General features: G+C 43.8%; 2 protein-coding genes across 4 annotated transcripts; one reads left to right on the top strand and one right to left on the bottom strand.

The window, feature by feature from the left end:
- Nucleotides 1-2898: 2898 nt before the first annotated feature.
- LOC109886357 (thymidine kinase 2, mitochondrial) lies at nt 2899-6518 on the top strand. Of its 3 annotated transcripts, none has more exons than XM_020478058.2 (10): nt 2899-3125; nt 3657-3694; nt 3815-3889; nt 3978-4031; nt 4113-4202; nt 4355-4428; nt 4521-4609; nt 4703-4782; nt 4910-4990; nt 6132-6518. In XM_020478058.2, the coding sequence occupies exons 1-10, from the start codon at nt 2951-2953 to the stop codon at nt 6216-6218; spliced, it is 843 nt and encodes a 280-aa protein (XP_020333647.1). In that variant the 5' UTR covers nt 2899-2950; the 3' UTR covers nt 6219-6518. The 3 variants fall into 3 exon arrangements, with proteins under 3 accessions (XP_020333647.1, XP_031665517.1, XP_031665519.1); XM_031809657.1 differs by having other exon boundaries at nt 3043-3144; XM_031809659.1 differs by having other exon boundaries at nt 3067-3144; nt 3662-3694.
- A 1923-nt stretch (nt 6519-8441) lies between these two features.
- Nucleotides 8442-11272, bottom strand: LOC109886345 (uncharacterized). The gene is made up of 2 exons (XM_020478049.2): nt 10717-11272; nt 8442-10394 (listed from the first exon to the last, which is right to left on the bottom strand). Exons 1-2 carry the CDS (start codon nt 11053-11055, stop codon nt 9030-9032), a joined length of 1704 nt encoding a protein of 567 aa, XP_020333638.1. The 5' UTR covers nt 11056-11272; the 3' UTR covers nt 8442-9029.
- Between the last annotated feature and the right edge of the window lie 891 nt (nt 11273-12163).

The following is a 12163-nucleotide window of genomic DNA, read 5'->3' as shown; positions in this document are numbered from 1 at the left end:
TGCAGGATATTGCAGTCCGTTGCTCAGAATGTGTGCAGTGTTTTCACACCCATCACTGTTAAATACACTAGGCCTTTTCACCCTGCTTGCATGCCACTAAATGAATCAAATTATATTGTTCACATACACATGGTTAGCAGATGTTAATGTGAGTGTAGCGAAATGCTTGTGCTTCTAGTTCCAACTATGCAGTAAAATCTAACAAGTAATCTAACAAATTCACAACAACTACCTTTTACACACAAATGTAAAGGGATGAATGTGTACATATAAATATATGGATGAGCGATGGCGTGCGGCATAGGCAAGATGCAGAAGATGGCGTAGAATACAGTATATACATATGAGATGAGTAATGTAGGATATGTAAAAATTATTAAAGTGGTGCATTTAAAGTGACCAGTGATACCTCTATGTGAACATTATTAAAGTGGCGTTATTTAAAGTGACAAGTGATACCTTTATTACATCTGTTTATTTAAGTGGCCAGAGATTTGAGTCTGTATGTTGGCAGCAGCCTCTCTATGTTAGTGATGGCTGTTTAACAGTCTGATGGCCTTGAGATAGAAGCTGTTTTTCAGCCTCTTGGTCCCAGCTTTGATGCACCTGTACTGACCTCGCCTTCTAGATGATAGCGGGGTGAACAGGCAGTGGCTCGGGTGATTGTTGTCCTTGATGATCTTTTTGGCGTTCCTGTGACATTGGGTGCTGTAGGTGTCCTGGAGGGCAGGTAGTTTGCCCCCGGTGATGTGTTGTGGGGTCGACCTTACTACCCTCTGGAGAGATTTACGGTTGAGGACGGTGCAATTGCCGTACCAGGCGGTAATACACCCCGACAGGATGCTCTCGAGTGTGCATCTGTAAACGTTTCTGAGTGTTTTAGATGACACAACACATTTCTTCAGCCTCTTGAGGTTGAAGAGGCGCTGTTGCGCCTTCTTCACCACACTGTCTGTGTGGGTGGACCATTTCAGTTTGTCCATGATGTGTACGCCGAAGAATTTAAAACGTTCCACCTTCTCCACTACTGTCCCGTCTATGTGGATGGGGGAGGGGTGCTCCCTCTGCTGTTTCCTTAAGTCCACGATCATCTCCTTTGTTTTGTTGACTTTGAATGAGAGGATATTTTCCTGACACCACACTCTGAGGGCCCTCACCTCCTCCCTTGTAGGCTGTCTCGTCATTGTTGGTAACCAGGCCTACCACTGGAGTGTCATCTGCAAACTTGATGGTGTAGTTGGAAGCGTACATGGCCACGCAGTCATGGGTGAACAGGGAGTACAGGATAGGGCTGAGAACGCACCTTTGCGGGGCCCCAGTGTTGAGGATCAGCAAAGTGGAGATGTTGTTTTCTACCTTCACCACCTGGGGGCGGTCCGTCAGAAAGTCCAGTTCCACAGGGCGCGGTCGAGATCCAAGGTCGTGAGTTTAATGACGAGGGTTCTATCGTGTTAAATGCTGAGCTATAGCTGTAGTCAATGAACAGCATTCTTACATAGGTATTCCTCTTGTCCAAATTAATCATGATCTGAAAATGTCAATCAATCTGCAAAGAATATTACAATTAGAACATATTTGATTGACTTTCTCATATAGGCCTATGCATTTTAATCAAATCAAATCAAATTTATTTATATAGCCCTTCGTACATCAGCTGATATCTCAAAGTGCTGTACAGAAACCCAGCCTAAAACCCCAAACAGCAAGCAATGCAGGTGTAGAAGCACGGTGGCTAGGAAAAACTCCCTAGAAAGGCCAATACCTAGGAAGAAACCTAGAGAGGAACCAGGCTATGTGGGGTGGCCAGTCCTCTTCTGGCTGTGCCGGGTGGAGATTATAACAGAACATGGCCAAGATGTTCAAATGTTCATAAATGACCAGCATGGTCGAATAATAATAAGGCAGAACAGTTGAAACTAGAGCAGCAGCACAGTCAGGTGGAAGTTGAAACTGGAGCAGCAGCATGGCCAGGTGGACTGGGGACAGCAAGGAGTCATCATGTCAGGTAGTCCTGGGGCATGGTCCTAGGGCTCAGGTCAGTTGAAACTGGAACAGCAGCATGGCCAGGTGGACTGGGGACAGCAAGGAGTCATCATGTCAGGTAGTCCTGGGGCATGGTCCTAGGGCTCAGGTCCTCCGAGAGAGAGAAAGAAAGAAAAAGGAGAGAATTAGAGAACGCACACTTAGATTCACACAGGACACCGAATAGGACAGGAGAAGTACTCCAGATATAACAAACTGACCCCAGCCCCCCGACACATAAACTACTGCAGCATAAATACTGGAGGCTGAGACAGGAGGGGTCAGGAGACACTGTGGCCCCATCCGAGGACACCCCCGGACAGGGCCAAACAGGAAGGATATAACCCCACCCACTTTGCCAAAGCACAGCCCCCACACCACTAGAGGGATATCTTCAACCACCAACTTACCATCCTGAGACAAGGCTGAGTATAGCCCACAAAGATCTCCGCCAGGGCACAACCCAAGGGGGGGGCGCCAACCCAGACAGGATGACCACAACAGTGAATCAACCCACTCAGGTGACGCACCCCCTCCAGGGACGGCATGAGAGAGCCCCAGCAAGCCAGTGACTCAGCCCCTGTAATAGGGTTAGAGGCAGAGAATCCCAGTGGAAAGAGGGGAACCGGCCAGGCAGAGACTGATCCTCATCATTACTGTACTGATAATCTAGCATAAAAAAACGATAACAGTAGTTATCTATACATGAGTCTCTTACTGAACGAGGATCAGTTTCTATCTTTTTTTTGCCCTCAATGGTGATGGTGGTTGGTGGAGGGAACGCAGGTCTCAGAACAAATACAGCGCTTCAACCAATAGAAAAAATAGAACAATCTCCATATCATGAACCAGGAAGAGGTTATTTGATACACGGAACTGGAATGCCACGTGACAGTCGAGCCCTGTGTGTTTCAGATAATTATGCGAGATGTCGTTTAACTCTCTTTGTATGAACAATTTGTGGAGATCTGCTATACGACTATCTTCTAACGCTGCTGTCACGTCAACGCGATTAGTGGCTATTCGCTGCAAAAGATTTGGTGATAAGTGCGGTGAGCTCTGCCAGACAAGAGCCCATAGTAACAATACACAGCACGTCTCAAGTAGGTGCCCATTCATAAGGTATATTTATTCGCTGGCCTGAAACATTGTTTCAATACAGAGCGGTAGAATGATACACGTTGTAGACTAATGTTACAATGTCATGTTACAAATGATGTGTTTACAATGTTGCATCAGAACAACAGAATATAGTAACAACATAGGCCTACTCATTCTTTTACAACTTGAATAGCCTAGTTTACAATCTAATGTGACAAATGTTGTTTAGACACAATACACTTATATTCTGAGCTCACTTTAGCTACCACCAGTACATGCTGTAAATATTTTTTTTTAATGCAACATTTCTAAAATACAGATTAGACATGCCCATTCCTGTCGAACCATCCATGAGCAGTGCTATTATCTACCACTACTGTCAGTGAGGCTACATGCTCATCAATTTGTTCGAACCAAACCTGGTTGCATCACCTATATTAACATCCTTATCTGTTTTGCTTTACCATAGCTACTGACTGAAGGTGAAACCAAGAAGTCAGGTTATCTCACAATTTTCTCTTACTTCTCCCAAGGAAAGCTGGTGCGGAATGGGAAGGAGAAGAAGTTAGTGGTATGTACTGATATGTTGTCATTTTAAATCCATGAAAATCTTTGAAATTGATATTAAGACATTTGCTGCCTATATACTTGAGGGAGAAGTCAACACATGTATCTTGTTCTTTTTCTTTAGGTCTTTATAGAGGGGAATATTGCTAGTGGGAAGACAACATGCCTAGAGTATTTCAGCAAAACCAGTAACATTGAGGTAAAATTTAGCAATCCTTAATTTTCCTTTTATCCTTATGCTGCACTGTGTGTAAAATGAAATCACAATTTTACTTTTAATTTCTCAGGTGCTTACTGAGCCAGTTTCCAAATGGAGGAATGTTCGAGGGCACAACCCCCTGGTACGTGACCATTATAAAGAAGATGGTTCATTTTGATAAATGACATATTGTATGCTGATGTTAGCTCCTCCCCTCCTGCAGGGGTTGATGTACCAGGACCCTATTCGATGGGGCATCACTCTACAGACCTATGTTCAGCTAACCATGCTGGACCGACACCTCTCAACAATGGTAGGTACTCTAAAACGTTGCACTGATATCCTACTGTTTCACTACTGTTGCATGTGTTCTATCAATAGTACAGATTTCTCTTTCACCAAGTACAAAGACGTGTATTTTACATTGCATAATTAACATGGTCTGTTTGTGTTTGTTGATTCCAGTCAGCCCCAGTGAGAATGATGGAAAGGTCCATCTACAGTGCCAAGTACATCTTTGTGGAAAATCTTTTCAGAAGGTAATGCACATGGTATATTTTACACCACTTTATAGCTGGTTTTCATTTGTGTCCAATCTAGTTAATTTTATGTACTATTTTGCTCTCTGCAGTGGGAAGATGCCCGAGGTGGACTTTGCTGTTCTTAGTGAGTGGTTTGAGTGGATCACACAGAACATTGCCATTCCTGTGGATCTTATTGGTAAGCTGTGTAGAAACACACGCTTTCTACTTTATTCTGACGATGTTGGGTCATTGGTAGAACCTTGTTCACTTAGTTCCTCCTCTGTTTCAGTTTACCTCCAGTCGTCTCCACAGACCTGCCACGAGAGGCTGAAAGAGCGATGCAGGGAGGAGGAGAAGATCATTCCTTTGGTGAGGGTAGAAGAATGACAGACTCTCAAAGCTGTTCTTGGTCTCACTTCAGAGGAGTTGTAAGACTCGTCTCTTGCCCTAATCTCTCATCCTACTATCCTTCTCGCTTTTTTATTTATTTGTAAAGGAATATTTAGAGGCAATCCATCAGCTGTATGAAGACTGGCTGATAAAGAAGACGTCCTTCAATGTTCCTGCTCCAGTCCTTGTGAGTGATCAATCATTTTCACACGTGCGTTTGGGTGACAATGGTCAATTAATGAACATTGTTTATACGTTCTAGTGTCTCCTGTGATAAGCACCAGAGTATTGGTCATCGGTGTTAAGGAATCCTTGTTTTTCATTGTTGGGAAATAGTCAGTTGTTGAATAGAAAGGCAGGTATGCAGGTAAGTGATTGTTAAACAGCTCTGTTTTTGTTCACATTACTATAATCTGTAAAGGCAGTTTCACAACATTTAATGAGTATACACACTGAGTATACAAAACACCTGACGTGACAGACTGTAACGTGTACGCTGGGAGTCGGGAAGCAAGTTCAGGGAGTGACTTTTAATGATAAATAACACAAGGAACAAGCGAGGGACCTCTGCCGAGCCGGCCGAGGCATCCCCGGTTGCTCCGGTAGCTGCACCCGGACCCAATGTCACCTACACTCACAAAAAAAAACCAAAAAAAAAACTCCCTGATGCTCCCCTTTGGTGAGGCGTTATTTTGTAACGTGTACGCTGGTAGTCGGGAAGCAAGTTCAGGGAGTAACATTTTAAAATAATAAATAACACATGGAACGAAACACGAGTAGCGTACAGACATGAAACAACAACGCCTAGGGAAAGAACCAAGGGAGTGATATATATATATATATATATATTAGGGAAGGTAATCAGGCAGGTGATTGAGTCTGATTAGGCGCGTAACGATGGAGACAAGTGTGCTTAATAATGAGCGGCCTGACCACCTTGAGCGCCGGAGAAGGAGTATACGTGACACAGACTGACCAGGTGAACGTTATGATCTCTTATTGATGTAACTTGTTAAATCCACTTCAGTGTAGATGAGGAGACGGGTAAAGGAGGATTTTTAAGCCTTGAGAATTGAGACATGGATTGTGTATGTGTGCCATTCAGAGGGTGAATGGGCCAGACAAAACAATGAAGTGCCTTTGAACAGGGTATGGTAGTAGGTGCAAGGTGCACCGGGTTGTGTCAAGAACTGCAACACCTTGAAGAGTCCATGTGCCGACAAATTGAGGCTGTTATGAGGGCAAAGGGGGAGGGGTGCAACTCAATATTAGGAAGGTGTTCATAATGTAATGATAATGGAATACTAACGGTATTTCAATATTTTCAGGTAATTCCAGCAGACGATGACTTGCAGAAGATGCTCCACCAGTATGAGGAAAACAGAGAGAAGATTTTAGCAGGGAGCAATGTGTGAGTGAAGTACTCAGTATTCAGACCCCTTGACTTTTTCCACATTTTGTTAGGTTACAGCCTTATTCTAAAATTGATTTAATCCCCCCCCCCCCCGTCAATCTACTCACAATACCCCATAATGACAAAGCAATAACAGGTTTTTAGAAATGTTTTCAAATGTATAAAAAATAAAACTGATACCGCATTTTACATTATTCAGAACATTTACTCAGTACTTTGTTGAAGCACCTTAGGCAGCGATTACAGCCTTAATGATTCTTGGGTATGACGCTACAAGCTTTGCACACCTGTATTTGGAGAGTTCATCCCATTCTTCTCTGCAGATCCTCTCAAGCTCTGTTAGGTTGGATGGGGAGCGTTGCTGCACAGCTATTTTCAGGTCTCTCCAGAGATGTCGGATCAGGTTAACGTCCGGGCTCTAGCTGGGCCACTCAAGGACTTTCAAAGACTTGTCCCAAAGCCACTCCTGCATTGTCTTGGCCGTGTGTGCAGGGTCGTTGTCCTGTTGGAAGGGGAACCTTCGACCCAGTCTGAGGTCTTGAGTGCTCTGGAGCAGGTTTTCATCAAGGATCTCTGTACTTTGCTTTGTTAATTTTTCCCTCAAACCTGACTAGTCTCCCTGTTCCTGCCACTAAAAAACATCCCATAGCATAATGCTGCCACCGCCGTGCTTCACCGTAGGGATGGTGCCATGTTTCTTCCAGAAGTTATGCTTTGTATTCATGCCAAAGAGTTCAATATTGGTTTCATCAGACCAGAGTCTTGTTTCTCATGGTCTGAGAGTCTTTAGTTGCCTTTTGGCAAACTCCAGGCGTGCTGTCATGTGCCTTTTTACTGAAGAGTCTGGCCACTCTACCATAAAGGCCTGATTGGTGGAGTGCTGCAGAGATGGTTGTCCTTCTGGAATGTTCTCCCATCTCCACAGAAGAACTCAAGAGCTCTGTCAGAGCGAGGATTAGGTTCTTGGTCACCTCCCTGACCAAGACCCTTCTCCCCCGATTGCTCAGTTTGGCTGGGCGGCCAGCTCTAGGAAGAGTATTGGTGGTTCCAAACTTCTTCCATTTACGAATGATGGAGGCCACTGTGTTCTTGGGGACCTTTCAATGCTGCATACATGTTTTGGTACCCCTCGACACAATCCTGTCTCGGCACTCTATGGACAATTCCTTCGTCCTCCTGCTTTGGTTTTTGCTCTGACATGCACTGTCAACTGTGGGACCTTATATAGGCAGGAGTGTGCCTTTCCAAATCTTGTCCAATCAATTGAATTTACCACAGGTGGACTCCAATCAAGTTGTAGAAACATCTCAAGTATGATCAATGGAAACAGGATGCACCTGAGCTCAATTTCGAGGCTCATAGCAAAGGGTCTGAATACTTATGTAAATAAGGTATTTGTTATTTTGTATACATTTGCAAACATTTCTTTATCTTTTTTTCCCCGCTTTGTCATTATGGGGTATTGTGTGAAGGTTGCTGAGGATTTGTATTTATTTAATTCATTTTAGACTAAGGCTGTAACGTAACAAAAGGTGGAAAAAGGGTATGAATACTTTCCGAAGGCATTGTATATATGCTGCACCACCAATGGCAGTAGATATGTTTCTTGTGTGTAAAGCAGGTTATTATAGTCCAAGAGAGAACACCAGAACCAGCTAGTGGAGTTTCTTGTCCACTGTTACACACGGTCTTAGAACAACTCTCTGACCGGTACATTTTCAGACCGCAAGTATTCCATACTGTATATTTACTGCTACAAGTTGCTTTCCAACCTATGTTACATATGCACTTGGTCATTTTTGTTTGTTTCACTGACCATGATGGATTCTCTCTATACGGGAACATGATGCATTGTTGGTTTCGTAATGTTGATCACGTGGTGACAGCCCTACAATAATACCTACATTTTACAACTGCTGGGACATAGCGGTACCACCTCTGTAATACAAAGCATATATTTTAAGGGGCTGCTGACTAACATAACTATGTGTTTTGTTCTTATTTTATTTACTGCTAATATATAGAGCAGCATGTTGTCAGGCTGGAATTGCACTTAGTTGTAAACAGTTATCAGCTTTAAATATTGTACTTTTTTCGCTGAGTTCGTTTAAATAAATGCCTAAAAGTGATTTTTGTACAATAACATGTTAATTTATGCAATAATGCTGAATAAAGTTAGTGTAACTGTCTTTTGTATGATCCACTTGAACTTCTGAAGACCATGAAAGTTTTTCACATTTTTATGAGTTAAAAAAGGTCATAACATTCTGAATACAATTGGACTAACATTTTCATAAACATTACAAAGCATTCAGTAGTCTCAATGACAATGAGCAAGGAAAGTAAGTGCAGGATTGGCATAGAATACATTTCAGTAAGGCACTGTCACTGTAAGAGGACACAGTGGAAACATTACCTCCACCTCATAAATTAGGTCAAGCATAATTAGCATTGTATTAAAAGTCTATCACCTGAGAAACGGTACAAAGCAAATGCCAGAAAATACAGAAGATGCATTAAATTCAACGAGGTCATTCTTGTCACCTTCATACATTGAATCCACAGGAGGTTGGTTGCACCTTAATTGGAAGATGACGGGCTTGTGGTAATGGCTGGAGCAGAAAGATTGGAAGGGTATCGAAACATGGATTGATGCCATTCCATTTACTCAATTCCAGACATTTATGAGCCATTCTCCCCTCAGCAGCCTCCACTGATTGAATCGCCCCAGACCAAAACAACTTAGTGGCAAGTGATGTTTCAGACATGTCAATCAATTTCCCTCTGTGTTCTGATCATGACCTTACTTCCTCTAAGGCTCGTCCACCATGACATAGGTCTGAAGCAGCTCGTCCTCTGTGGTTTGAGGGATGGGGCCCTCCATGTCCTGGTGCTGAGGGCCTGTGGAGGGCTGGTGGTCAGCAGCAGTAGGGTCAAACACTGAGGGGTCCAGGTGGCTGGTTGGGACATAGATGGAGTGAGGTGGCTCTTTGATGGTGTCCCTACTAAGAATGTGTTTGTGGGGACCGTCTGCTACTTCACAGGTGCTACAGCCTGGGATGTTACAAACCGGCACCAGAGAGGGATGGCACATTAGGGGCTGGCTCTGGTCCCCTGCAGAATCCTGTTGAGGGGACCCATCATTGTCATTGCAACTGGCATGTGGTGGTGCTGTCTCTTCTACAGGGTATTTCAGGTTCTCCTTCACCTTGTTGTCCTCCATCTTGTGCTCATGGACATGCAGTTGGCCAATCCTCTCAGCCAGCTTGGTCAGCTCATCTGCATCATCGGCCTCCTGACCCTCTTTGGTCACTTCTACCTGTGGAGGAGTTGGTCCGTGGAGCGTGGCAGTAGTCTTGTAGGCCTTATCTTCTGGAGGCTGGAGTTTTGGGACGGCTTCTGTGAGATGGGGTTTTGGTGCTGCTGTGGTGTGAATGGAGATGGACTGGGGACCACTTACATCACTGCCAGCTAAATTGGCTGCACTGCCACCTTCCTCGGGTGCGTTCTCTTTGATAAGTCGCCTTCGCGATACAGGAGGTCCACCCAGTGGCTTACTGAATATTGGCTTCTGCCTTATGGCAAGGTCTGGGTAATTCTGCTGAATCTCCAGGATAGATCTGTCATCGTTCAAGAATGCCCTGGGTGGTCTGATTCCTGGAGAGTGTGTCGTCTCAATGGACTGAACCTCCAGGTTGAGGGGTATCTGTCCATCATCCTGTTGCCTGCCTGGTGTGCTAGCGGTGACAGGGTTCTCCTCGGTTAAGTCTCCCTCATCTGTCTCCACTGGTCCTGGGTCTACCAGGGAACAACCATTTGATAGACCCTTATCCTCGTTCTCCTCTTCTTTCTGCATTTGTAAGGGCTCTGTTTCAGACTCCTTTGCTGTCTCCTCGGCAGCCCTCTGGGTGTGAGGTAGTCGTGCAGCTCTCCTCTGTAGAATCTCCAGACACTCATGCTGTGACCGCTGACCCATGAGCTCCAACAGGTACTCACACTCTGTTCGCGCCAGGAAAAGCTCAAAACCCATTTTCATGGCTGTTTCAGGGTCTGCATTGTTTGTGAGTCGGTACTCTGTGTCAGTTTCCAGATGATATCCTATCGTTTCAAGGATACTTTTCGTGGCACTCTTTGTCAGGACCGGCTGGATGCAGTAGACAAAGGGGCCAGTGTAAGTCTGAGTGGGAGATAAGTGTTAATTATCACATTTCACAAGCCTGGCAAATAATATAGCCTCATACAGTTTACTTTCACTTCCTGACATGTGACAGCTGCACCTTTGAATATGTGGCTTGTGATTAGAGATGGCATTTCAATGTAAAATCATAGTCATATATTATCCCTCTAATTACTTCTTACTCTGATAATAATAATTTGTGCATGTGCATTAGGCTAGCCTAAGTCTAGACATCTCTGCACCCCATTTTCTTGGGTGCATTGCGCAAGAAAAAATAAGCCTAATTGTCGAAATATGAATACCATACTATTTATATTTTTACCTTGACAATCTTGATTTCCTTCTTCCACGGGTAAAGAAACAGATTTACACAGAACATCTCCAACACCTCTGTGGCTTTAATGAGCGCGCTGAAGAATGTTCGACAATCTTTAAAGCCTTGTTTTACGCATTCAGATGCAGTAAAGTAGAAGTCAAAATGAGAAAATCTTTCTCCGGGGTCTGTTTCTAACAGCAAAAATCGTCTAGCTTCCACGGTAACCTGTTTCTCTTGGCATAGTTTCAGGTTACCCTTACTCCAAATCTGATCATAGTAATTTAGGTAATCGTCGAAAGCCTCTTTACGTGCTATAGGCGTTTGGTCACCGTCACCACCCTGCATATTTGTTGTTGTTGTTGAAAAAGACTGTTTAGTTAGGCTACACGCTTCTTATCTGATTTAGACATAACATAGGAACAAGGAAGTATGACGAGTGAAAGAGGCAGCACACTATTGATCTGAAAGGCTAGTCAAATAGGTAAAAAAATGACAATATGCGGAAGCATGACTGTTTCGCTACAGTTGCGGTGACATTAGATTTTCCCATGTATCAATTAAGTTTCTTCTCCAGTATCGGTTTTGTGCTGCATAGTACGACTGACATCTAGAGGATAAAATATAACATCCGTTATAGACTGAAGACATGCGTCTTCCAACAGATGGTGCTACAGGAAAGAAAAATATATAATATTCTAGTCATGCCACAAACCTGAGATGATGCTGAAAAGGCTGTATCAGTTCTTCTCTGTAATGCTAATTAAGCAACTTCCAGTGTATCTCTCTCCATCGGATTGTTTTTCTGTGTTTCTACAGGTAATAGATGTTACATGTCCTACCAAAAACAATGAGATAAAGAATGATGATAAACCTTTGAATTATGAATGCATAGTGGCATCTCCTCCCTACCTTGGAGCCTGATTTAGAGAATATTTCAGTTGAATAGTGATAATGTTAAAACTATTTTGCAATGGCATGGTGATTGTTCAGGCATTTAGATGATTGGGTACCTTGGAGGCATCGTTGTAAGACACATCAATGAGGTTCTATCACAGATGATGTCTGCCTGACCAATGGTAACCTCCCTCACCTCTAACTCACTACAGAGACCAGAGCTGCTCCAGAGAGCTCTCTTCTGCTTCGTCAGTCTCGCCAGGAAGGAAAACACAGTTTAAATGATTCCCCTCCTAAGTCAATAAGATCCGGGTGAGTGCAGTATTCACAAAGCCCCATAATGGACGCTGTGGACTTATTATCTCGAGTGCAGTGGCACTAGATGAAATTAGCTTTCTGCTGGCACGCCCTAATAAGAGCCTTGCACTGGGCAACGAGGGTAATTAGGAGCAGAGCAACCGCACAGACCATCTGCTCAGTCGGATTTACATTAGCTAGCTAGCCCACCACCCAAACACAACAGTCAGAGCAGATCAGAGGGGAACGAATGGCTGTCAAC

Source organism: Oncorhynchus kisutch, linkage group LG3 (assembly GCF_002021735.2).
Source record: "Oncorhynchus kisutch isolate 150728-3 linkage group LG3, Okis_V2, whole genome shotgun sequence".
NCBI lineage: Eukaryota > Metazoa > Chordata > Actinopteri > Salmoniformes > Salmonidae > Oncorhynchus > Oncorhynchus kisutch.
The sequence above is the reverse complement of the archived record's forward strand: the minus strand, read 5'-3'. Positions and strand labels throughout refer to the sequence as shown.